The 27,322-nt window shown below is 38.7% G+C and overlaps 1 protein-coding gene across 3 annotated transcripts in view; it reads left to right on the top strand.

The window, feature by feature from the left end:
- The window catches only part of LOC128689283 (lysosomal cobalamin transporter ABCD4), a 368,619-nt gene that overhangs the window by 134,889 nt on the left and 206,408 nt on the right, over positions 1–27,322 (top strand). For all 3 annotated transcript variants that reach the window (XR_011392042.1, XR_011392041.1, XM_070085217.1), the window contains 5 exons: positions 13,371–13,496; positions 14,734–14,866; positions 17,653–17,781; positions 23,393–23,548; positions 23,840–23,919. Coding sequence is in view for 1 of the 3 variants with exons in the window: in XM_070085217.1 (XP_069941318.1) it covers positions 13,371–13,496; positions 14,734–14,866; positions 17,653–17,781; positions 23,393–23,548; positions 23,840–23,919 (624 nt within the window). In the remaining 2 variants the exon portion in view is untranslated. The remainder of the gene's footprint in view (positions 1–13,370; positions 13,497–14,733; positions 14,867–17,652; positions 17,782–23,392; positions 23,549–23,839; positions 23,920–27,322) is intronic.

Here is a 27,322-nt window from a genome sequence, read left to right on the forward strand (position 1 = left end):
GAGATTCTGAAGAGAAGTTGCAGAGATTGGTGGATGAATTTGGTAGGGGTGTTAATGTTGCAGTTTAAAAACTGTAGTGTAAAGCACCCTTCTGGCAAGACAGTGATGGAGTGAATGATGGTGAAAGTTTTTCTTTTTCGGGCCACCCTGCCTTGGTGGGAATCGGCCAGTGTGATAATAATAATAATAAAATGCAAAAGAAGAAAATTAAAAGTGAATACAGGAAAGAGTAAGGTTATGAGGATAACAAAAAGATTAGGTGATGAAAGATTGGATATCAGATTGGAGGGAGAGGGTATGGAGAAGGTGAATGTATTCAGATATTTGGGAGTGGACGTGTCAGCGGATGGGTCTATGAAAGATGAGGTGAATCATAGAATTGATGAGGGGAAAAGGGTGAGTGGTGCACTTAGGAGTCTGTGGAGACAAAGAACTTTGTCCTTGGAGGCAAAGAGGGGAATGTATGAGAGTATAGTTTTATCAACGCTGTTATATGGGTGTGAAGCATGGGTGATGAATGTTGCAGTGAGGAGAAGGCTGGAGGCAGTGGAGATGTCATGTCTGAGGGCAATGTGTGGTGTGAATATAATGCAGACAATTCATAGTTTGGAAGTTAGGAGGAGGTGCGGGATTACCAAAACTGTTGTCCAGAGGGCTGAGGAAGGGTTGTTGAGGTGGTTCGGACATGTATTTATTTATTTATTTATTTAATTAGTAATTTGAGCATACATACAGAGGTACAAAAAAATACAGGTAAGAGCAGCATGCCAAAGCCACTTATATGCATAGCATTACGGGCTGGCTTACAATTAACTTAAGATAACTAAGCAATGATGAAATCAGTGATATGACATTATTGTAAACAGATAACTATAAAGCACAAATGAATATTACAAAGACAGGTCATATGGTTGCATGCATTGCTGTACATTCAGTCGAATGGAGTATTCTGTTAGATTGGGTTTTAGGTTCAACACTTATGTGATATAATTGTGAGAAACATTTAAGATATACAATTTATAAGGTTCAGTTGTTCAGTATTTATTTGGTTTTGGGTGAGTAAGTGATCTTTGAGAAGAGACTTGAATTTATAAACAGGTAGTGTTTCTTTTATATTTACAGGTAATGAATTCCAGATTTTAGGGCCTTTTATGTGCATTGAGTTTTTGCATAGCGTGAGATGGACACGTGGAACATCAAAGAGTGATCTGTGCCTTGTGTTATGGTCATGTGTTCTGTTGAGGTTGGCAAGGAGATGTTTGAGGGGAGGGTTAATACAGTGGACCCCCGCATAACGATGGCATCACATAGCGATTTTTCCGCATAACGATTACTTTTATCGCAAAATTTTTGCCGCGCATACCGATTAAAAACCCGCATACCGATTTTCGTCCGAGACGCGTCCAATGTGCCCTCAGCCAGCCTCACATGTGCCGCCCCGTCCCATTGTTTACCAGCCAGCCTCCGCGGTAACATCCAAGCATACACTCGGAATATTTCGTATTATTACAGTATTTTCGGTGCTGTTTCTGGAAAATAAGTGACCATGGGCCCCAAGAAAGCTTCTAGTGCCAACCCTACACCTCAAAGGGTAAGAATTACTATAGAGATGAAGAAAGAGATAATTGATAAGTATGAAAGTGGAGTGCGTATAGCCGACCTAGTCAAGCTGTACAAGAAACCCCAATCAACCATCGCTACTATTGTGGGCACCAGAAAGACAATCAAGGAAGCTGTTCTTGCCAAAGGTTCAACTGTGTTTTCGAAACAAAGATCGCAAGTGATGGAAGATGTTGAGAGACTCTTATTGGTGTGGATAAATGAAAAACAGATAGCAGGAGATAGCGTCTCTCAAGCGATCATATGTGAAAAGGCTAGGAAGTTGCATGAGGATTTAATTAAAAAAATGCCTGCAACTAGTGATGATGTGAGTGAATTTAAGGCCAGCAAAGGTTGGTTTGAGAGATTTAAGAAGCGTAGTGGCATCCATAGTGTGATAAGGCATGGTGAGGCTGCCAGTTCGGACCACAAAGCGGCTGAAAAATATGTGCAGGAATTCAAGGAGTACATAGAAACTGAAGGACTGAAACCTGAACAAGTGTTTAATTGTGATGAAACAGGCCTGTTCTGGAAGAAAATGCCAAGCAGGACCTACATTACTCAGGAGGAAAAGGCACTCCCAGGACATAAGCCTATGAAAGACAGGCTTACTTTGTTGATGTGTGCCAATGCTACTGGTGATTGCAAAGTGAAGCCTTTATTAGTGTATCACTCTGAAACTCCCAGAGCGTTCAGGCAAAAGAATGTCCTCAAGGATAATTTGTGTGTGCTGTGGAGGGCAAACAGTAAGGCATGGGTCACTAGGGAATTTTTCTATAACTGGTTACACCATGCATTTGCCCCCAATGTGAAAAATTACCTAACTGAAAAGAAATTAGAACTTAAGTGCCTCCTGGTGTTAGACAATGCCCCTGGTCATCCTACAGACGTGGCAGAGCGACTTTATGGGGACATGAGCTTCATTAAGGTGAAGTTTTTGCCTCCTAATACCACTCCTCTCCTGCAGCCCATGGACCAGCAGGTTATTTCCAACTTCAAGAAACTGTACACAAAAGCTCTGTTTGAAAGGTGCTTTGTAATGACCTCAGAAACTCAACTGACTCTAAGAGAGTTTTGGAGAGATCACTTTAATATCCTCAATTGTGTAAACCTTATAGGTAAGGCTTGGGAGGAAGTGACAAAGAGGACCTTGAACTCTGCTTGGAAGAAACTGTGGCCAGAATGTGTAGACAAAAGGGATTTTGAAGGGTTTGAGGCTAACCCTGAGAATCCTGTGCCAGTTGAGGAATCCATTGTGGCATTGGGAAAGTCCTTGGGGTTGGAGGTTAGTGGGGAGGATGTGGAAGAGTTGGTGGAGGAGGACAATGAAGAACTAACCACTGATGAGCTGATAGATCAACTTCAAGAGCAAGAGGCCAGACCTGAGGAAACTGGTTCAGAGGAGGGGAGAGAGAAATTGAAGAAGTTGCCTACTACAAAGATAAAGGAAATCTGTGCTAAGTGGCTTGAAGTGCAAACCTTCATGGATGAAAATCACCCTCACACAGCTATTGCAAGCCGTGCTGGTGATTATTACACTGACAATGTTGTGAAACACTTTAGGCAAGTCATAAAGGAACGAGAGGTACAGGCCACTATGGACAGATATCTTGTGCGAAAGAAGTCCAGTGACTCTGAAGCTGGCCCTAGTGGCATTAAAAGAAGAAGGGAAGTAACCCCAGAAAAGGACTTACTACCTCAAGTCCTAATGGAAGGGGATTCCCCTTCTAAACACTAACACACTCTCTCCCCTCCTCCCATCCCATCAATCATCACCAGATCTTCAATAAAAGTAAGTGTCATTTAATTGTGCATGCCTTTTTCAGTTTGTGTGTATTAAAATTAACATTTCATGTGGTAAAAAAAAATTTTTTTCATACTTTTGGGCGTCTTGCACGGATTAATTTTATTTCCATTATTTCTTATGGGGAAAATTCATTCGCATAACGATTATTTCGCATAACGATGAGCCCTCTTGCACGGATTAAAATCGTTAACCGGGGGTCCACTGTATCAGAGTTAAGTGTTCTATGTATGTAATAGGTGCAATAATAAGTATGGATGTTTTGTATGATGAGTAGGTTGAGTGTTTTGAATATTGGTGGAGTGTGCTGCCTGTAATGAGAATTTGTTATTCTAACTGTGGCCTTTTGTTGGGTAATTAGTGGTCTGAGATGGTTAATTGTTGTTGAGCCCCATGAACAAATTCCATAGGTGAGGTAGGGGTAAATAAGAGAGTGATATAGGGCCAGGAGGGCTGACTGTGGAGCATAGTACCGTATCTTCGATAGTATGCCTACAGTCTTGGAAATTTGTTGTATATGTGTATGAAATTTGAGTCTATTATCAAGGTGGATTCCTAAGAATTTTCCCTCTGTTAGCTTTGTGATAGGTGATCCATTTATCATTATGTTAAGAGGGACATCTGTAGCTCTGTTACCAAACTGAATGAAGTAGGTTTTGTCAATGTTTAGTGTAAGTTTGTTAGTCCTCATCCAGGTAGATATTTTCTGTAATTCGGTATTTACAGTATTGGCTAGCGTGACTGGACTCGGGTGAGAGAATGGAGCGAAACAGAATGACTTCAAGAGTGTATCAGTCTGTAGTGGAATTAAGGCGGGGTAGGGGTCGGCCTAGGAAAGGTTGGAGGGAGGGGGTAAAGGAGGTTTTGTGTGTGAGCGGCTTGGACTTCCAGCAGGCATGCGTGAGCGTGTTTGATAGGAGTGAATGGAGACAAATGGTTTTTAATACTTGACGTGCTGTTGGAGTGTGAGCAAAGTAACATTTATGAAGGGGTTCAGGGAAACCGGCAGGCCGGACTTGAGTCCTGGAGATGGGAAGTACAGTGCCTGCAGTCTGAAGGAGGGGTGTTAATGTTGCAGTTTAAAAACTGTAGTGTAAAACACCCTTCTGGCAAGACAGTGATGGAGTGAATGATGGCGAAAGTTTTTCTTTTTCGGGCCACCCTGCCTTGGTGGGAATCGGCCAGTGTGATAATAATAATAAAATAATAAATGTAAAAGAAGAAAATTAAAAGTGAATATAGGAAAGAGTAAGGTAATGAGGATAACAAGATATTAGATGACAAAAGAATGGATATCAAATTGGAGGAAGAGAATATGGAGGAGGTGAGTGTATTCAAATATTTAGAAGTAGACATGTCGGACGATGGGTCTATGAAGGATGAGGTGAATCATAAAATTGATGAGGGGAAAAGGGTGAGTGGTGCACTTAGGAGTCTGTGGAGAAAAAGAACCTTGTCCATGGAAGCAAAGAAGGGACTGTGAGAGTATACTTATACCAACGCTCTTATATGGGTGTGAAACATGGGTGGTGAATGTTGCAACAAGGAGAATGCTGGAGGCAGTGGAGATAGCATATCTGAGAGGAATGTGCAGTGTGAATATATTGCAAAGAATTTGTAGTTTGGAAATTAGGAGGTGGTGTTGGATTACCAAAACTACTATCCAGAGGGCTGAGGAGGGGTTGTTGAGGTGGTTCTGACATGTAGAGAGAATGGAACAAAATAGAATGACTTTGACAGTGTATAAATCTATAGTGGAGGGAAGGCAGGGTAGGGGTTGGTCTAGGAAAGGTTGGAGGGAGGGGGTAAAGGAGGTTTTGTGTGAGAGGATTTTGGGCTTTCAGCAAGCTTGCATGAGTGTGTTAGATAGGAGCAAATGGAGACAAATGGTTTTTTAAGATTTGATGTGCTGTTGGAGTGTGAGCAAGGTAACATTTATGAAGGGATTCAGGGAAACTGGCAGGCCAGACTTGAATCCTGGAGATGGGAAGTACAATGTCTACACTCTGAAGGCGGGGTGTTAATGTTGCAGTGTTATAACTGTTGTGTAAGCGTGCCTCTGCCAAGACAGTGATGGAGTGAATGATGAAATGTGTTCATTTTTGGGCCACCTTGCTTTGTTGGGAGATGGCCAATGTGTTAATAAAAAATATTTTATTTATTTTATTATTAACACATCGGCCGATTCCCACCAAGGCAGGGTGGCCCAAAAAAGAAAAACTTTCATCATTCACTCCATCACTGTCTTGCCAGAGGGGTGCTTTACACTACAGTTATAAAACTGCAACCCCTCCTTTAGAGTGTAGACACTGTACTTCAAATCTCCAGGACTCAAGCCCGGCCTGCCGGTTTCCGGAATCCTTTCATAGATGTTACTTTGCTCACACTCCAAGAGCACATCAAGTATTAAAAACCATTTGTCTCCATTCACTTTTATCAAATATGCTCATGCATGCTTGCAGGAAGTCCAAGCCCCTCGCATACAAAACCTCCTTTACCCCCTCCCTCAACCCTTCCTAGGCTGACCCCTACCCCGCCTTCCTTCCACTACACATTTATACACTCTCGAAGTCATTCTCTTTTGTTCCATTCTCTCTACATGTCCGAACCACCTCAACAACCCCTCCTCAGCCCTCTGGATAATAGTTTTGGTAATCCCACACCTTCTCCTAATTTCCAAACTACGAATTCTCTGCATTATATTCACACCACACATTGCCCTCAGACATGACATCTCCACTGACTAAAGCCTTCTCGTTGCAACATTCATCACCCATGCTGCACACCCATACAAGAGTGTTGGTACAACTATACTCTCATATATTCCCCTTTTTGCTTCCACAGACAAAGTTCTCTCCTAAGTGCACCACTCACCCTTTTCCCCTCATCAATTCTATGATTCACCTCATCCTTCATAGACCCATCTGCTGACACGTCCACTCCTAAATATATGAATGCATTCATCTCCTCCATACTCTCTCCCTCCAATCTGATATCCAGTCTTTCATCACCTAATCTTTTTGTTATCCCCATAACCTTACTCTTTCCTATATTCACTTTTAATTTTCTTCTTTTACATACCCTACCAAATTCATCCACCAACCTCTGCATCTTCTCTTCAGAATCTCCCAAAATGCCATGTCATCATCAAAGGGCAACTGTGACAACTCCCACTTTGTGTTTGATTCTTTATATTTTAACTCCACACCTCCTGCCAAGACTCTAGCATTCACTTCTCTTACAACCCCACCTATAAATATATTGAAAAACCACAGTGACATCACACATCCTTGTCTGAGGCCTACTTTTGCTGTGAAATAATCTCCCTGTCTCCTATATACTCTAACCTGAGCCTCACTATCCTCGTAAAAACTCTTCACTGCTTTCAGTAACCTACCTCCTACACTATACACCTGCAACATCTGCCACATTGCCCCCCTATCTACCCTGTCATATGCCTTTTCTAAATCCATAAATGCCACAAAAACCTCTTTTCCCTTATCTAAATACTATTCACCTATAAGTTCCACTGTAAACACTTGGTCTACATACCCTTTACCTTTCCTAAAGCCTCCTTGTTCATCTGCTATCCTACTCTCTGTCATACTCTTAATTCTTTCAATAATAACTCTACCATACATTTTACCAGGCATACTCAACAGACTTCTTCCCCTATAATTTTTGCATTCCCTTTTGTCCCCTTTGCCTTTATACAAAGGAACTATGCATGCTCTCTGCCGATCCCTAGTTACCTTACCCTCTTCCATACATTTATTAAATAATAGCACCAACCACTCGAAAACTATATCCCCTCCTGCTTTTAACATTACCTTTATCCCATCAATCCCAGCTGCCTTACCCCCTTTCATTCTACCCATTGCCTCACGAACTTCCCCCACACTCACAACTGGCTCTTCCTAACTCTTACAAGATGTTATTCCTCCTTGCCCTATACACGAAATCACAGCTTCCCTATCTTCATCAGCATTTAACAATTCCTCAAAATATTTCCTCCATCTTCCCAATACCTCTAACTCTTCATTTAATAACTCTCCTCTCCTATTTTTAACTGTCAAATCCATTTGTTCCCTAGGCTTTCTTAACTTGTTAATCTCACTCCAAAACTTTTTCTTATTTTCAACAGAATTTGTTGATAACATTTCACCCACTCTTGCGTTTGCTCTCTTTTTACATTGCTTCACCACTCTCTTAACCTCTCTTTTTCTCTCCATATACTCTTCCCTCCTTGCATCACTTCTACTTTGTAAAAACTCTCACATGCTAACTTTTTCTCTCTCACTACTCTCTTTACATCATCATTCCACCAATCGTTCTTCTTCCCTCCCGCACCCACTTTCCTGTAACCACAAATTTCTGCTGAACACACTAACACTACATTCTTAAACCCACTCCATACATCTTCGATTCCATTGCCTATACTCTCACTAGCCCATCTATCCTCCAATAGTTGTTTATATCTTACCCTAACTGCCTCCTCTTTTAGTTTATACACCTTCACCTCTTACTTGCTGTTTCTATTTTCTTTTATCCCATTTACCTTTTGCTCTCACTGTAGCTACAACTAGAAAGTGATCTGATATATCTGTGACCCCTCTATATACATGTACATCCTGAAGGTTACTCAACAGTCTTTTATCTACCAATACTTAGTCCAACAAACTGCTGTCATTACACCCTACATCATATCTTGTATACAGTGGACCCTCGACATTCGATACTAATCCATTCCTGAGATCTATCGAATGTCGAAAATATCGAAAGTCGAATTAATTTTCCCCATAAGAAATAATGGAAATCAAATCAATCCGTGCAAGACACCCAAAAGTATGAAAAAAAAATTTTACCACATGAATTATTAAGTTTAATGCAATAGAATAATTACAATAACAACAATAACAATAGAATAATAACAATAGAATAATTGACACTTACCTTTAATGAAGATCTGGTGATGATTGATGGGATGGGAGGAGGGGAGAGTGTCGAAGTTGTTACTGTTTAGAAGGGGAATTCCCTTCCATTAGGACTTGAGGTAGCAAGTCCTTTTCCGGGGTTACTTCCCTACTTCTTTTAATGCCACTAGGACCAGCTTGAGAGTCACTGGACCTCTGTCGCCGTTCCTTTAACCCTTTCAGGGTCCGTCCCGTAGATCTACGGCTTCTCGCTGAGTGTCCAAACCGTAGATCTATGCCAAAATTCTAGCGCTGTCAAATTTAGCGCGAAAATGCTCATAGGCCTACATGTAAGAGAACGGGTATGCGTGGTGGGTGTGCGCCATAAACAAAAAATCTAGGCGCCCGCATAGCATTGTGGGAACGCCGGCTCAGTTACCCTTGTTCACCATGCCTCGTAGCAAGTCAGCTCTCACTCCCTGGAAAATTGGGACTCTCCTCTTCCTATCTGATAGTTCTGACAGTGATGGAAGTGGAAATGAAGACGAATTCTACGGCTTTGATCAGTTAGTGACCGAAAAGAATGACCAGGATATCGATAATAGTGCAGAAAACCCTGACGATCCTCAACCTTCTACCTCTGGTGTGGGCACTCGTGACTCACGGTTGGTTGTTCCTCAACACAAGAGAAAACTAATATTTTCGCGTGGCCAGGCCTCTGACTTCAGTAATGATGATGATAGTGACGTGGATTGTGCTTTTATTGCACTCGACGATCATTCGAGTAGTGATAGCGAGGAATCATATTCACCAGTGAAGCGTCGGTATGTTCGCCGCCGCATGCGCTCGGGTAGTGTACCCTATGCTGTGCCCAGGGGACGGAGTACATCCTGGAGTACATCCCGGAGTACATCCCGTGGCCCTACACCAGTTTTAGGTAGTGATAGTGAGGATGATGTGGCTACACTTGGCATGGATAGATCACAGGCATCAGTGGATGGTGTTAGTGGTGATGGTAGTGGCACCGCTATGCGTGACTCACCAGCCCACGCTGGGACCCACGCTGCTGACTCGTCAGTTCAAGGACAAAGCGGAGCGTCAGCCACCAGCCCACCACAACCAGCCTATGATGTCCAGTATCCACCAGCAAACCTTATGTGGAATTGGCAGCAAAATCCCAATTTTGTTCCCAAGCCTCACCACTTTGATGACTCTCAAAGTGGAATTCTACCTACTTGTCCCCTTGGAACCACGGCCAATGAACTGGAATTCTTTGAATTATTCTTTGACCAGCCATTGATGGAAACTATTGTCAGGGAAAGTAATAAGTATTTTGAGTACACCCTGGCAAATACGATCTTATCACCACAGTCAAGACTACACAGGTGGAAAGAGACGACTGTTGCAGAAATGTATTTGCTTTTTGCAACAATAATGCTTATGCCTCATGTGTATAAGCATAATATAAAAGCATACTGGTCCACAGATCGGCTAATTTCTACCCCGGTCTTCAGTGAAATCATACCAGTGAACAGGTTTATCTTACTCTTACGTAAGTTGCACTTCTCTGACAAAACCAGGCCTGACAGAAGTGACAGGTTATACAAGATTAGAAATGTTTTCATGTATCTCAAACAAAAGTTCAGCATATACTTTTATCCATTCAAGAATCTTGTAATTGACGAGTCTTTGATTTTGTTCAAAGGTAGACTGTCATTCAAGCAGTATATACCGAGCAAGAGGAAACGCTTTGGTATAAAACTGTTTGTACTCTGTGATTGTGACAGTGGCCTGGTGTTGGATATTGTTGTATACACGGGTAGTAAAACATTGAAAGATACCAAGATGTTATTGGGTATCTCAGGTGACGTAGTGAGAAACATGATGGCACCTTATCTTGGTAAGGGGCATACATTATATACCGATAACTGGTACACAAGCCCATTACTCAGTGATTTCATGCGAGTGAACAAGACAGATGTGTGTGGCACAGTGCGTTCTAATTGTAAACATATGCCCAGGCTCAACGCAGGTGCTCGTGGTGATGACGTGCAGGTGTTTACTGCCAATGACATCATGGCATTACGGTTGCATGACAAACGAGATGTCACATTGTTGACAACCATTCACCGTAATGAAATGCAAGACAGTGGCAAAGTTGATCGAGTGACTAATGAACGTATTCGAAAACCAGTGACAGTGATTGATTATACACAAAACATGTGCTTGGTTGACAAATGTGACATGCAGATTGGTTTTGTTGACTGTGTTCGTAAGGGTTACAAGTGGTACATGAAACTTTTCTTCCATCTCATGGACATTTCAATGCTGAATGCATATAATATGTACCAAATAAAGACTGGCAACAGACCACCGTATGGTGAATTTTGTTTGTCTGTTGTCAGACAACTCATAATGAAGTACCAGGTAACAACACCTGCTATACAACAAGGTCCTCGAATTCCTCAGGATATACCCAAGCGTTTGAGGAGGGAAGGTGATCATTTCATAATACAACTTCCTTCAACTCAGAAGATATTTGCTCAGAAGAGATGCATCGTCTGTGCACAAACAAAACGACGGCAACAAAGACGCAAAGACACTCGGTTTATGTGCGAGGAATGTAAGGTGCCTCTGTGCATGGTGCCTTGTTTCAAGGAGTTCCACAAGCTCCAGCAGTTCTAAAACCATGTCCAGTGATTGTAAATATATGATAGAACATTAGTATTATACAAGATTTGTGCATGTTTATTGTAATAAACAAAAGTGGTAAACAATAATATGATAATAACTTTAGTGCAGTTATTGTGTTCAATACAGTGAGTTTATATATATATATATACATTATATACAGTATTGGTCTCTCAGGCCCCAAATGTTAGTAGGAATAGAAAAAAATTGGAAAAGAAAAGAAAAAAATGTAAAAACCGCAAAATAATGTAATGCGCTTATGTGGAATTCGTCGATGTTGCCGCCACCACATCATTTTTGACAAACTTCTTGGCACTGTATCTCGGTAAGTACTGATCAGATTTTTTTTTTGTCTTATTACCTTCACAAAAATATGCTCTTTAATTCTGTAAGAAAAAATAATTTTTTTTTTTTTTCAAAATTTCTTGGACACTGGAGCACCACTTCAGATTTTGGCCTTGGACCCTGAAGGGGTTAAGATTTGTCTAAAATGGGCCATAACATTGTCATTGTAATAGTCACCAGAACGGCTTGCAATAGCTGTGTTAGGGTGATTTTCATCCATAAAGGTTTGCAGTTCAACCCACTTTGCACACATTTCCTTAATTTTTGAAATAGGCACAGTGGAGTCCACAACTGGCATAGGCTTCTCAGGGTTAGCCCCAAACCCTTCAAAATCTTTCTTAATTTCCATACTAATTCTCACCCTTTTTACCACAGGGTTGGCACTAGAAGCTTTCTTGGGGCCCATGGTGACTTATTTTGCAGAAACAAGCACCAAAAACAGTGATAATATCGATAATATGGAATGTACCGAATGTATCCTTAGATGCACGCACACTGGCTGGCTTGTAAACACTGGCACACACGGGGCAGTTCAGGCCACACATGGACACGTCTCGTACGAATCGTATCGAATGTCGGGTTTTCCATTGAATGCCAAGGCGAAATTTTTCCGTTAAAATGCATCGAATGTCGGATTTATCGAATGTCGATGCCATCGAATGTCGGGGGTCCACTGCACTTACTTATCCTCTTTATCTTAAAATACGTATTACTTATAACTAAATCCCTTTCTATACAAAGTTCAATCAAAGGGCATAATTCTAGGCATAATGGAGAGTTGTGCTCATGGAGAATGTAAATGAACTGGGTGGAGCACGGTGGCCATATTAGAAAGTCAGGTGGGGGAGCTGTATAGAGAGTTTTGGTCATAATTTGAGATGTCTGTATTAGTGGAATGCCATAAGGCAAAACACCATAACACAGGGCCCTACTGTAGAAAAAAAAATCCTGCAGCATGCAGTGCATAATGAGAGACTGCGACTGTGATTTTGGTGTAAAACAGCAACTTTGTGGTGTTTTTCACATGGTTTTTATGGTTGTGTTCTCATTTTTTTGGTCTCATTTAATAGAGTGGAAGATATATTACAGAAATAGATATGATTTTGATTGGTTTCGTGACTGAAAGTACTTTGAAATTGAGCTCAAAGTTACGGAAATGTTTGATTTTTGCTGATGTTCAAGAGTAAACAAATGACGTCACCTTCCAATACGTGTCCAACTGGCCAGTTTGATATGTGGTCATGAATGGGTTGACAATATTCATGCAGTTATTACAATAATGCAGTAATTTGCATAACAGTAAATCTTCTGTTTTTTTGTGTGAATTAAAATTCAAAAAAGAAAGCAAGTGTAATATAAGAGAGGCCTGGAGATGTGACTGATGAACAGAGAAAATGTTATTTTAGTACCAGGAATGTCTGCATTGTTTATTCTAGACCCTGTTTTGGAATTGGCTTCTCTTGAAATTTGTGTGAAATTGACCAAATTACCGATTTCTGACAACTTTATTGGGTAGTTAAAAATGGGTAAATGGGTGGTTTCTTGTATTCAGTCGACAGAATAGAAGGAGTAGTGAAATAACTATGAGTTTGATAGACTGGAACAATGGAATGGGCCAAGCATAGGGCATATGCTTGCCAATGTGTAAATATTGCCATTGGGTTGTGTGTATTCTAACCTAACCACTCTGTAATCTGGCAAACTCACTAATTCTGCACCGTACAGGTCCCAATGATGCTGGATTAGTGATGGCCAACCTGTACTAAGTGGTCCCAGATTATTTTTAGTACTGTGCACACTGAATGTTAAGACCCGTTCTATACTACCTAGGACTGTCAGGCCTCTGGTGCCAAATTTGAAGTCAGGAAAAATAAAACGTTGATCTACATTTGGAGTGCTAGTGATAACGTAGGTCAACATTTGGACAGTTAAAGGGTTAAAGTTATTGTTTTAAAGTTGATACTTTTTTCCTTCTGCACTGTATCTGTTATAGTAATCTCAGTTATTTTCTTTCGTAGGACAGGGTGGCTTGGAACTGTAAGCATATATGGGCTTTTCTTCCTTGGTACAGTTGTCAACAGACTGGTAATGTCACCAGTAGTCAAATTTGTTGTCAAACAAGAAAAATGTGAGGGAAATTTCAGGTAATTATTAGATATGTTTCTTCATAATTTGATCTTATTTTCTGTTAGTACATTTTGTTATTAAGCAGGTTGTACATAAAGAACCGAACACACAAAATGACTTAAGACAAGTGCATACAATACCTGGGTATCTTTAATGTGAGATGTTTCATCTGTATAGCAGGTTTTATTAGGCTATTACAGAGGCAAGAGGATGGTGACTTTTTTTATACCGGAGCCAGTGGAAGATGTGAAGAGATGGAGTAATTGAAGATATCATCACATGTGGGCAGGGAGCACTATTTAAAGTAGGTCATGCCCTGGGTATCTCTAAAGTTACTCAGGTATTGTGCATGTGTCTTATTAACTTGTTGGTATTATACCATTGTATTAATGATGCAAAAAATTTCCACTTCTCATCTCTCTCAGTCGTCTAGTAAGTTGAGAACAATAAACATCACACGTTCTGGTTTAAAAGCTTACACTTGCTTAATAATTATTTTTAAAATAATAATACAGCATGAAAATTTTTCTGAAATTTATGGTTGAGGTAATTATCATCATACATTTTATTAATATAAAAATTAATGGAAATAATAATCAGAAGCATGAAAAACTGAAAATTTTGTAAGGCCTATACAGTTTTCTTTGCTTTTAGTATTGTTTGAATAAATTATATTGTACAGTATTCAATTAAAAAAGTTGGACTGCAAGGTATTTAATTTTGCAAGTTTTTGTTTTACATCATGTTGCAGTGCTCAGAATTACAGCCTTGATGCTAATAAAGTAGGGCTCTTGATCCTGTGAATTGGACCTTCCCTCCCCTCAGATCAAACCTCATTACCCCTTATGCAGGGGTTCTTAATTGGGGGGTATCTATACCCATTGGGGGTAGGGAGCTGAAGACAAATGGGGTACTCTATCTCAGAACAATTTAAAAGAAAAATTGTTAGATTAGAATAAACTATTCTCTATCTTATTCCTAACTATCCATATGTAAAGTAAAACCAAGCTGTTGACATCTTTGGAAGTGATGCTGGTATCTTATAGGACTGATGATGATGATGATATCTATAGTCTGGCAAAGGGGGTGTGGGGACATACTGTATTGAGCAATCTATTGGGGGTGCAGTATAACCCTTACAGGTTTAACATTTCCACATGATTTGTGACAGTAATAATAAAACTCCTCTTAGAAAATTACAATAAATAATAATCATAGACAGTACTCATACTTTATTTTCTCTTGTTTCCTTAGGTTTAAACACATGCAGGTGCGTGTGGACTCGGAGTCTATTTCATTTCATGTCTCAGGCCTAGTAGAGTCTGTCAAAACTAACCTGTCACTGGATACACTTATACTGGCTCAACAGAGACTCATCAATAGACAGGTATGGCTAAATTTTTTCTTTTGTCATGTAACTTGCTACAGGAACAATTTGCTGAAGTGTACTCAAGCATCACTCCTCTGTTCTTTTAGAGTTATTTATCATAGCACAAGCACTGTAGCATTTTTTAATGTGTTAGCAAAACAACCTTGCAAATAGTTTTGGATTTATTAGTTAATATTGTGAGGACTTTACATTTAGGAAGCTGCATATTCAATACTGATACATGAGATGCCCTGATTATACAGTGGGTTAGGTGCCATAACGTGAATCACCCTTGTTTTCACTTTTAAAGGCATGTAAATGCATGATGACATATTTACCCTATTATATATTATGTGAGCAATAGAACCAGGCCTAAAAAACAATAAAGTAAACATGCATATACAGTACACTCATACTTATCTTAAAATATTTTTGTCCTCAGAGTGGTGAGTAGCATTAGCCCCTAGCAAAAGTGGTAGCCTGTCTTAATTATTTGTGTTTAACAATATTTCATTAAATGTTGGGTGGACACATAATATATGCAGACAGGTGGACCCAGATGGACACGTATTAATCTGGCAGTTGAACAGGTATTGGATGTGTAACTGGGAGTGACTGGTGATACTAAACAAATTATCTTCACATTAATGCAGTACAGCAACATGTCTTGGCTCACAGTGTTACAAAAAGGCGATATCTATAAGATATAGACATCTTCAGAGAATACTAGAAGGTCTCCCCCTCTAGCATTCAACCTGTTTCAGGTTTTTGTAACAAGTTGTCAGAACAAGATAAGGTCTAGTTTTCTCTTGATTTGAATGAAATATTAACCCTTTCACTGTTGGTGCTATATAGATACATCTTATGAGCCAGTATTGGTGATGTATTAACCCTTTCAGGGTCGGCAGGCCCTCTTCCAAACCTGTTCTCAGGGTTGGAAAAAATTCGAAAAAAAAAAAAATTCTCTGAAAATTTTCTAAACATTATAGGCTAAAAAAAAAAAAATTGCCATCAATACTTACCGAGATGTAGAGGCGTGAAGTTGACAGAAAATGACCGGCATATGGCAACATCGCCGACTGCTGGTCACCTGGTAATCTTTTTTTTTTTTTGTACTTTTTTCTGTTACTTTTAAATCTTTTTTAAGTAACTTTTATGGCCTGTGAGAGCAATATGAGCACTATTTTGTAAGTTTTTTCTCTTTCTATACTACACAATAACTACACAAACACTGTTGTCACTATATTGTTTACAAAACTTTATTTTTTTATTTATTAACACACTGGCCGATTCCCACCAAGGCAGGGTGGCCCGAAAAGGAAAAACTTTCACCATCATTCACTCCATCACTGTCTTGCCAGAAGGGTGCTTTACACTACAGTTTTTAAACTGCAACATTAACACCCCTCCTTCAGAGTGCAGGCACTGTACTTCCCATCTCCAGGACTCAAGTCCGACCTGCCAGTTTCCCTGAATCCCTTAATAAATGTTACTTTGCTCACACTCCAATAGCACGTCAAGTATTAAAAACCATTTGTCTCCATTCACTCCTATCAAACACGCTCACGCATGCCTGCTGGAAGTCCAAGCCCCTCACACACAAAACCTCCTTTACCCCCTCCCTCCACCCTTTCCTAGGCCGACCCCTACCCCGCCTTCCTTCCACTACAGACTGATACACTCTTGAATCATTCTGTTTTGCTCCATTCTCTCTACATGTCTGAACCACCTCAACAACCCTTCCTTAGCCCTCTGGACAACAGTTTTGGTAATCCCACACCTCCTCCTAACTTCCAAACTACGAATTCTCTGCATTATATTCACACCACACATTGCCCTCAGACATGACATCTCCACTGCCTCCAGCCTTCTCCTCGCTGCAACATTCATCACTCATGCTTCACACCCATATAAGAGCGTTGGTAAAACTATACTCTCATACATTCCCCTCTGCCTCCAAGGACAAAGTTCTTTGTCTCCACAGACTCCTAAGTGCACCACTCACCCTTTTCCCCTCATCAATTCTATGATTCACCTCATCTTTCATAGACCTATCCGCTGATACATCCACTCCCAAATATCTGAATACATTCACCTCCTCCATACTCTCTCCCTCCAATCTGATATCCAATCTTTCATCACCTAATTTTTTTGTTATCCTCATAACCTTACTCTTTCCTGTATTCACTTTTAATTTTCTTTTTTTGCATACCCTACCAAATTCATCCACCAACCTCTGCAACTTCTCTTCAGAATGTCCCAAAAGCACAGTGTCATCAGCAAAGAGCAACTGTGACAACTCTCACTTTATGTGTGATTCTTTATCTTTTAACTCCACGCCTCTTGCCAAGACCCTCGCATTTACTTCTCTTACAACCCCATCTATAAATATATTAAACAACCACGGTGACATCACACATCCTTGTCTAAGGCCTACTTTTACTAGGAAATAATCTCCCTCTTTCCTACATACTCTAACTTGAGCCTCACTATCCTCGTAAAAACTCTTCACTGCTTTCAGTAACCTACCTCCTACACCATACACCTGCAACAACTGCCACATTGCCCCCCTATCCACCCTGTCATACGCCTTTTCCAAATCCATAAATGCCACAAAAACTTCTTTAGCCTTATCTAAATACTGTTCACTTATATGTTTCACTGTAAACACCTGGTCCACACACCTCCTACCTTTCCTAAAGCCTCCTTGTTCATCTGCTATCCTATTCTCCGTCTTACTCTTAATTCTTTCAATAATAACTCTACATATTCTCTACATGCAGTTCCAATTTTTTTGTTTTCAGATCTTGTTGAATATGACCCGTTATATTTTTGACTACCTGGGGTCAATTATTTCTTATTTAGCTATAGCTATACCAATATTTGGAGGCCAGTTTGATGATGACGAAAACATTTCATCAATAGTCAGTGCAGTAAGTAGCTTGAGCAATTGTTTGTTAATTGTTATTGTTATATTCACAAAGTGGTAAACCTGTATGGATCATTCAGAGTTGAGTTTTGTGTATTAAATAACCTGCTTTCAATCATAAATTGTTAATTTCTTCCTTAACCTCTTGACTGTCACAAACCCCAATCCTGAGGTGTCTCCTGGTGTCGCAAAATTTAAAAAAAAAAAAAAATTTCTTATGAAATGATAGAGAATCTTTTCTCGATTGTAATGACACTCAAAAAAACGAAATTTAATGGAAAACTGATGGAATTATGCTCTCGCGAAGTTAGCGACCTCGGCGATATTTACAAATCGGCGATTTCACCCAATTTGAGCCCTATTCTCGGCTAATTCCATTGTTCCAGTCGACCAAACTCATAGCTATTTCTTTAGAACTTCATTTTTTCTATCGATTGAGTACAAGAAACTGCCCATTTACCAATTTCAACTACCCAATAATGTGGTCAGAAATTTGCAATTTGGCCAATTTCACGAAAATTAAAAAATATGACAATTTCAAAATAAGATCCAGAATGAACAATGCAGACATTCCTGGCTCTAAAATAACATTTTCTTTGTTCATCAGTCATGTCTCCAGGCCCTTGTGATATTACTCTTGCTTTCTATTTTGAATTTTTATTCAAACAAAAAATAGAAGATTTACTGTTATGCAGACTACTGCAATACTGTAATAATTGTATAAATAACATCAACCCATTCATGACTGCATATTAGAATGGCTAGTTGGACATTTATTAGACAATGACATCATTTGTTTACTTTTGAACATCGGCAAAAATCAAACACTTCCCGTACTTTGAGCTCCATTTCCAGGATCCTTTTATAGTAAAATCAATCAAAATTACCTCTATTTCTATAATATATTTTCCATTCTATCAAAGGAGACCAAGAAAACGAGAATACAACCATAAATACTATACGAAAATAGACCACAAATTCGGCATTTTAATTAAAAAAAAAAAGTTTTTTTTTTTCTCATTATGCACTGCGTGCTCCAGGATTTTTTTTATATGGTGCACACTGACCACACAGACCCATTCTCTCACATGTGGGCCTACCAGTATTCTCCTGCTTGATTTGAAACTGCTAGAATTTATGAGTATACGTATATACGTCAAACACGGTACCTCGTAAAGCATATATATACGGCCGCGACAGTCAAAGGGTTAATTTCAGTACATTACAGTATTTTATATTGTGAATTTCTGCTCTGTACCAGTACTATACTTATATGCAGCTTTACATTTATAAGTGGTTCATCCAACTTGTGTGAATATTCATTCCAAGTGTCTTAGATCAAAGCTTGGAATAGTGATTTATTCAATCTGTTAAATTAGCTGTTACTAATCTTTTATATGCTAATTGCCCTGCAACATTTCCTCTTTTTAAAATGTATCAAATTTATAACTTATGATTTATATGTAGGTATGTATAGTCTGAGATGGAAAATTACTTAATCATTAAATTAACCCTTTCATTGTCTGTGCCTTAGTACTATGGTTTGAGGTCACTGTCAGTCCCATAGTATTTTGCCATGATCTCAGCTCACTCATAAGCTGTGAGCAGTAAATTTGGGCCTATATATTAGAGAATGAGTCTATGCAGTAAGTGTGCACCTTATAAAAGAAATCCTGCAGCATGCAGTGTACGAGAAAAAACTTTGACTGTTTTTGGTTTAAAACAGCAACTTTACAGTTTATTTTCATGTGGTTTTTATCATTTTATTCTGTTTTTTGGTCTCATTTGATAGAATGGAAGATATTATATAGAAATAGTGACAACTTTCTTTAGTTTCAGGACTGAAATTAGTTTGAAATTGTGCTCAAAATAGCAGAAATATTATTATTTATTACAATATTCCATAACGGTAAATCTTCTATTTTTTTATGTGAATAAAAATTGACTTTGTGTGAATAAAAAATCAAAATGAATTTATATGTAAAGCCTGGGAACATAACTAATGAACAGAAGAAATGTTATTTTATTGCCAGGAATGCCTACATTGTTTATTCTGGACTCTATGTTGAAAATGGAATATCTTGAAATTTTTGTGAAATTTGCCAAATTAAGAATTTCTCGTCAATTTATTGGATAGTTGAAATAGTTGATTGGGCAGTTTTTTGTGCCCAGTTGATAAAATGGAAGACAAACTAGTGAAATAGTTAAGAATTTGGTCTAATGGAATGCTATAATTGGCCTAAAATAGGACTCAGAGGGGTAAAAATCGCCACTGTAAATATCGGTGACACAATAAAATTCGCAAAAGTATAATTTCATCAGTTTTCCATCAAATTTTGTACTTTTTGTTTTATTACCTTCAGAAAAAGATTCTCTGCCATTTCATAAGATAAATAAAAATTGTTTTTGAAAATTCTTTTATGTTGTGGACAAGTTTTAGATCAGGGCTCTGGACAATGAAAGGGTTCATTTATTTAGATGAGGAAACACTTTTAACTGTAATGGAGTAGAGGTGAAGATAGCACAGGTGTGAAGGACACTAGCATAAACAGTGTGGCTCCATTATAAATTTGATATGTTCTTGATACAGGTCCGCCATCACAAATCCGGCAATCAGTTATTCGGTTCCTTCAGTTATTCGGCACTAATTTTGACTAGCATAATTTCAAATTTCCAGGGTCGCCACACCAACCTGCTGGTACTGTTTGGTGGCGCTACTTGCTGAATAAGTCATTCCAATTTCTTTTTCTTCATTTATTGTTTTAACCTGCTTACTTTTAGCCCTAGCCATAGTTCCAATGAATAAAAGAAATGCTTCTCATTATGTAAAGCACCTACACATTAAAGATAAGGTGGCTTTGAAGCCACTGTCGGTTGCCATGAGCTCAGTCTCATGAAGCAGGAGAATATGCTTTATTATTACACTAATATCAACACTACAGCTTATTTGCCTATCACAATTGATCTAATATTTATTTATTTTTATTTATTTTTATTTATTATAAATTTGTGCACACATAGAGGTACAAAAAAATACAGATAAGAGCAGTATGCCAAAGCCACTTATACTATGCATAGCATTACGGGCTGGCTTAAAATTAACTTAAGATTAACTAAGCAATGATGAAGTCAGTGATAAAACATTAATGTAAACAGATTACTATAAAGCACAAGTGAGTATTACAAAGACAGGTCATATGAAGGATTCTGTTAGGTAGTGTATTTAAAAAATAATAAAGTTAGATTGGGTTTTAGGTTTAACATTTATGTGATATAACATAAAACATGTTAAATACTCCAGAATGAATAATATTTGGCATAACACCGAGCAGTTCGACAGAGTTATGAAGAGGATATGGTAAACAAATACCATTCTCCTATCCTTGTCTTGGGGGCTTATATTAGAGAAAATGGAGTATAGCACAGGGGTAACTATGATATACACTCGTGCTGCACCATAAACATGAAACAAAAAAGTTATTTTCTCTCTATAGACTATCACACATAGCAGCATATGTGTAGAGAACCTAGGATAACCCCAAAAAAGTCAACGTGGCTTATTTTTAGTACCTGGCTTGTGTTAGCCATATATGACTTTTGGTAAATATTCGATTCCCAGCCAGGGTAGAAACATTAGGCGTGTTTCCTTACACCTGTTGTCTATGTTTACCCATCAGTAAATGGGTACCTGGGTGTTAGTCGACTATTGTGGGTGTTATCCTGGGACACTGACCTAATTTTCTTGAAATACTAAGCATAACAAGTGCCTTTCTATACAGTAGTATGTCACTGATGTCAGCTAGGCCTGTACACCTTGTACATGTACGTGTAGTAAATAAAGATATTATTATTATTATTATTATATTATTATTATTATTATTATTTTCTCAGTTGTTTGTAGGGTTATCTTATTCAAACTTGGGCAATGTATGATGGAAAGATACTTCCACGTACACCAAAAATGAAACAAATCAGACCATAAATAGTTCACTTCTCAGCCATTAACGGCCGCTTAGCGGTATATGTACAGTGGACCCCTGGTTTACGATATTTTTTCATTCCAGAAGTATGTTCAGGTGCCAGTACTGACCGAATTTGTTCCCATAAGGAATATTGTGAATTAGATTAGTCCATTTCAGACCCCGAAACATACACGTACAAACGCACTTGCATAAATACACATACATAATTGGTCGCATTGGGAGGTGATCGTAAAGCGGGGGTCCACTGTATTTTTGTGTGGTTGTTATGGTTATATTCTCATTTTTTCGGTCTAATTTGATAGAATGAAAGATATATTACAGAAATAGATATGATTTTGATTGCTTTCATGACGAAAAGTACCTTGAAATTGTGCTCACAGTAGCGAAAATGTTCTATTCTTTAGTGAAGCTCAAGAGTAAACAAATGACGTCACCAGTCTAAATTCCAGTACGGAGTCAAGAATGGATTGACATTATTTATACAATTATTACAATAATGCAGTAGTCTGCATAACAGTAAATCTTCAATTTTTTTTTTTTTTTGTGAATAAAAATTCCAAATGGTAAGCAAGAGTAATATAAGAGGGGCCTGTAGCCATGACTAATGAACAGAGAAAATGTTATTTTAGTGCCAGGAATGTCTGCATTGTTTATTCTGGACCCTATTTTGAAATTGGCATCTGTTGAAATTTGTGTGAAATTGGCCAAATTGCCAATTTCTGACCACTTTATTGGGTAGTTGAAATAAGTGAATGGGCGGTTTCTTGTACTCAGTTGACAGACTAGAAGTAAATAAGTTTATTCAGGTATACACAAATACAGTTACGTAGATTATCATACATAGCAGTGTATGTATAGAGAACCTAGGATAACCCAGAAAAGTCAGACAAAGTGACTTATTTCCAGTACCTGGCTTGGGCTTGCCATATATGATTTTTGGTAAATATTTTTTTTCTCTCGGTTGTTTGTTGGGCTATCTCATTGAAACTTGGGCAATGTATGATGGAAAGATGCTTCTTAACGTACAACAAAAATAAAAAAGACGGACAATAAATAAGGGAATTCACTTCTCAGCCATTAGCCGCCTCTTTGCAGTATATTTTTGTATGGTTTTTATGGTTGTATTCTCATTTTTTGGACTCATTTGATAGAATGGAAGATATATTACAGAAATAGACATGATTTTGATTGCTTTCATGACGAAAAGTACCTTGAAATTGAGCTCAAAGTAGCAGAAATGTTTGATTTTTGCCGATGTTTAATGAACTGTGTAAGTCAAGTTGGTTAATTTTATTAAGTGTATTCTAACCTAACCACTCTGTAATTCGGGAAACTCAGTAATCCGGCACACTACAGGTCCCAATGATGCCGGATTTGTGATGGAGGACCTGTATTACTTTTGTTGTAAATTATTTATTTATTCAGATGGCTACCACTATATATTATCTAAAAGGTAACGTAAACATTAATTTAGGCATTTTGGTAGACCATTGCTATACTTCTACCTACATATGTACACACAATTAGCTGCCAAGTAATGTATATTTAGGCTTACAGGTGCATTTGCATTACAGTAATTTAATTATAGTAAATTTTCTTTTCTTAGCTACATTTTTTCCTTCCTACACCCAGTACTCTTTTGTGTGTATGTACCTGGTGTATAGCCTGACTTCCTTAGTAGACCTAAGCAGTCAAGTTGTCTTGCTGTCGGGAGTGACACACAGAGTTGCTGAGTTAATTGAGTGTCTTTTCAAACTGCAAACTGAGTGGGACATAACCACATTGCATGTAAGTACTCGTTTAATTATTTTAATTGTTATTATGGTATGTGTTAAAATTAGAAATTAGTGCTAATGAGACATTCTAAATCCATTAAGTTCATTTTATTTCTAGTAGTTCCTTTAAGCCTATAAGAGAAATGTAACATGGACAAGTGTAGATGCTGTTCATGTATTATTATGTGTGTATACACGTATTATATATGTATTATTTCTTTAACTTTAATACTTGCCTTTTCCTAGCATTACTATAGAGTTTCTCAAACAATTAAAGTAAGTATTATGACTGCATATATTCCAGACTTCATCCTCATTTGCCAACATCACCCAAAATCTTCAACGCAGATCAGTCAGGGGTGAAGAAGCCTCGAGTGATTCTAAGTAAGTCATGATTCTAGCACAAGTTTTTTGTCTTGCCATGTATCTCAAGCTTGAAACTGATAAAACAGCAACAGAAAGCACAGTGTATGCTTAAGCTGCATTGTATTATCTTAAAAATCATGGAACTCCTAATGTTCTATTGGTGCTACCATCATAAGAAAGAGTCAAGTGCCAGTAAATTTCTACAGCAAGAAAGGATACAAAATCTTGCTTATTAGTTCCTGTATGGGAGTCTGAGGGAATAACAAGTAGATAAACAGTATAAACCATATCTAACTTCTTGATAGCTATAACAGAACACAAAGGCACAACACAAGGCACAAAACTCTCTTCGGCATCCCTCACGTCTGCTTCAGCCAGTGCAAAAATGCAGTGCATGTAAAGGGCCCCAAGATCTGAAATTCATTGCCCGAACCAGCAAAAGATTCATCTCCCAAATGTAATTATACCAAACAACACCTCATCCACTTCTTGTGTAATCTTTCCTAGCCTGAAATCATAGAACCACTTGAATTACAGCCTCTCTTCACTTAGCGACATACTCATTTACCGACGCCTTGGACTGATTTCCTCTGTTCTGCTCATTTCAATATACAGTAAACTACTGTATAAACATTTAAAAATATACCAGAAATGTTATAAGTGGTGCAAAGGTGACATTAAAACAATATCAGAGATGGTTGACATAAACCCACTACCATTATATTATGCTCCTCACTTACTGACGAATTCGTTTAATGATGTGGTCTTAGAACGGAATGCCATTGTTAAGTGAGGAGAGGCTGTACTCGAGAAATCCTAACCCGCTGTATAAGTGGGGCCGTACTGTATATGCTTGCCTGTGTAGTGTGACCTAAGTGTAAGTAGAAGTAGCAAGTGTGTTTATGAGACAGAAAAAGACACCAGCAATCCTACCATCATAAACCCACTACCATTATATTATGCTCCTCACTTACTGACGAATTCGTTTAGTGATGTGGTCTTAGGAACGGAATGCCATTGTTAAGTGAGGAGAGGCTGTACTCGAGAAATCCTAACCCGCTGTATAAGTGGGGCCCTACTGTATATGCATGCCTGTGTAATGTGACCTAAGTGTAAGTAGAAGTAGCAAGATATACCTGTTATCCAGTGTGTTTATGAGACAGAAAAAGACACCAGTAATCCTACCATCATGTAAAACAGTTACAGGTTTCTATTTCGCAGCCACCTGGCAGGACGGTAGTACCTCCCTGGGTGGTTGCTGTCTACCAACCTACTACGTACCATTCTATAACCTATATCTACTTTTAAGTAGACTATAAGCATAAGGGTTAGTCTGCCTGAAATGTTCATGCATGATAGTGGCTTTCTTTATGCATAACAGTACAGTGGACCCCCGCCTTACGATATTAATCCGTTCCTGAGAGCTCATCGTATGCCAAAATTATCGTAAGGTGAATTAATTTTCCCCATAAGAAATAATGGAAATCAAATTAATTCGTGCAAGACACCCCAGAGTATGAAAAAGAAATTTTTTTTACCACATGAAATATTAATTTTAATACACATGAACTGAAGAAGACATGCACAGTTAATACTCTACTAAGAATAGAATACATGACACTTACCTTTATTGAAGATCTGGTGATGATTGATGGGATGGGAGGAGGGGAGAGTGTGGAAGTTGTTATTGTTTAGAAGGGGAATCCCCTTCCATTAGGACTTGAGGTAGCACATCCTTTTCCGGGGTTACTTCCCTTCTTCTTTTAATGCTGCTAGGACCAGCTTGAGAGTCACTGGACCTCTGTCGCACAACATATCTGTCCATAGAGCTCTGTACCTCTCGTTCCTTTACGATTTGTCTAAAGTGGTTCACAACATTGTCTTTGTAATAGTCACCAGCACGGCTTGCAATATTTGTGTGAGGGTGATTTTCATCCATAAAGGTTTGCAGTTCAACCCACTTTGCACACATTTCCTTAATCTCTTTTTTTCAATTCCATACTAATTCTCACCCTTTTTACCACAGGGATGGCACTAGAAGCTTTCTTGAGGTCCCTGGTGACTTATTTTGCCATTACAACCACTAAAAACACTGGGATAATGTGAAATGTATCGAATGTATGCGTAGATGCAACCGCACTGGCTGGCTTGTAAACACTGTTGCTGAGGCCACACGTGGGACGCGTCCTGGACGAATCATGTAAGGTGAGTTTTTTAGCGTGAGGCGAGGCAAATTTTTTGCGTTAAAATGTATCGTATGGCGGCTTTAACATAACGCAGTGCCATCGTAAGGCGGGGGTCCACTGTACTTTATTACATGTAAACTACAGTTTGTGTGCTACACTAAGGTATTAAAATTTTGAATAACATAGCTAGAGTTTATTCTAGGTAGTAGGTTGGTAGACAGCTACTGCCCAGGGAGGTACTACTGTCCTGCCAAGTGAGTGTACAATGAAAGCCTGTAATTGTTTTACTTGATGGTAGGTTTGCTGGTGTCTTTTTTTCTGTCTCATATACATCTTGCTACTTCTACTTTCACTTAGGTTACACTACACATGCATGTACAGGCATATATATACACACCCCTCTGGGTTTTCTTCTATTTTTTACAAGTTGTTCTTGTTTATTCCCTCTTATCTCCATGGGGAAGTGGAACAGAATTCTTCCTCCGTAATCCATGCGTGTCATGAAAGGTGAATAAAATACTTGGAGCAAGGGGCTAGTAACCCCTTCTCCTGTATACATTACTAATGTTAAAAAGAGAAACTTTTGTTTTTCTTTTTGGGCCACCCTGCCTCGGTGGGATATGGCCGGTTTGTTGAAAGAAGAAGAAGAAGAAGAAACATGCAAGATTTCAGGTACGTCTTGCTACTTCTACTTATACTTAGGTCACACTACACATGCATGTACAAACGTATATATAGTATATGCACATCCCTCTGGGTTTTCTTCTATTTTCTTGCTAGTTCTTGTTCTTGTTTATTTCCTCTTATCTCTGTGGGGAAGTAGAACAGAACTCTTCCTCCGTAAGCCATGAGTGTTGTAAGAGTCGACTAAAATGCAATGAGAAAGAGGCTAGTACATAACCTCTTCTCCTATATACATTGCTAAAGTTAAAAAGAGAAGCTTTTCTTTTTGGGCCACCCTGCCGCGGTGGGAAATGGCCGGTTTATTGAAAGAGGAAAGAAGAAGAAGCTAGAGTATGTCACTGTCAGTTACAGTAGACAGTATACAATGTGAGGCTCAACTGATAGGCTAGACGATTGAGATATTGCTGGGCAATTAGCCAAATTGTTGCACTATGTAGTTACTGATAAGGCAGACAGGGAAAGGCTATTGAGAAGTGGGGATACAGGTACTCAAGGACACAGCTGAAACTTTGACATAGATGAGTCTCAGGAATGTAAAAAAGTATTTCTCC

This window comes from Cherax quadricarinatus, chromosome 15 (genome assembly GCF_038502225.1).
Source record: "Cherax quadricarinatus isolate ZL_2023a chromosome 15, ASM3850222v1, whole genome shotgun sequence".
NCBI classification, from domain to species: Eukaryota; Metazoa; Arthropoda; class Malacostraca; order Decapoda; family Parastacidae; genus Cherax; species Cherax quadricarinatus.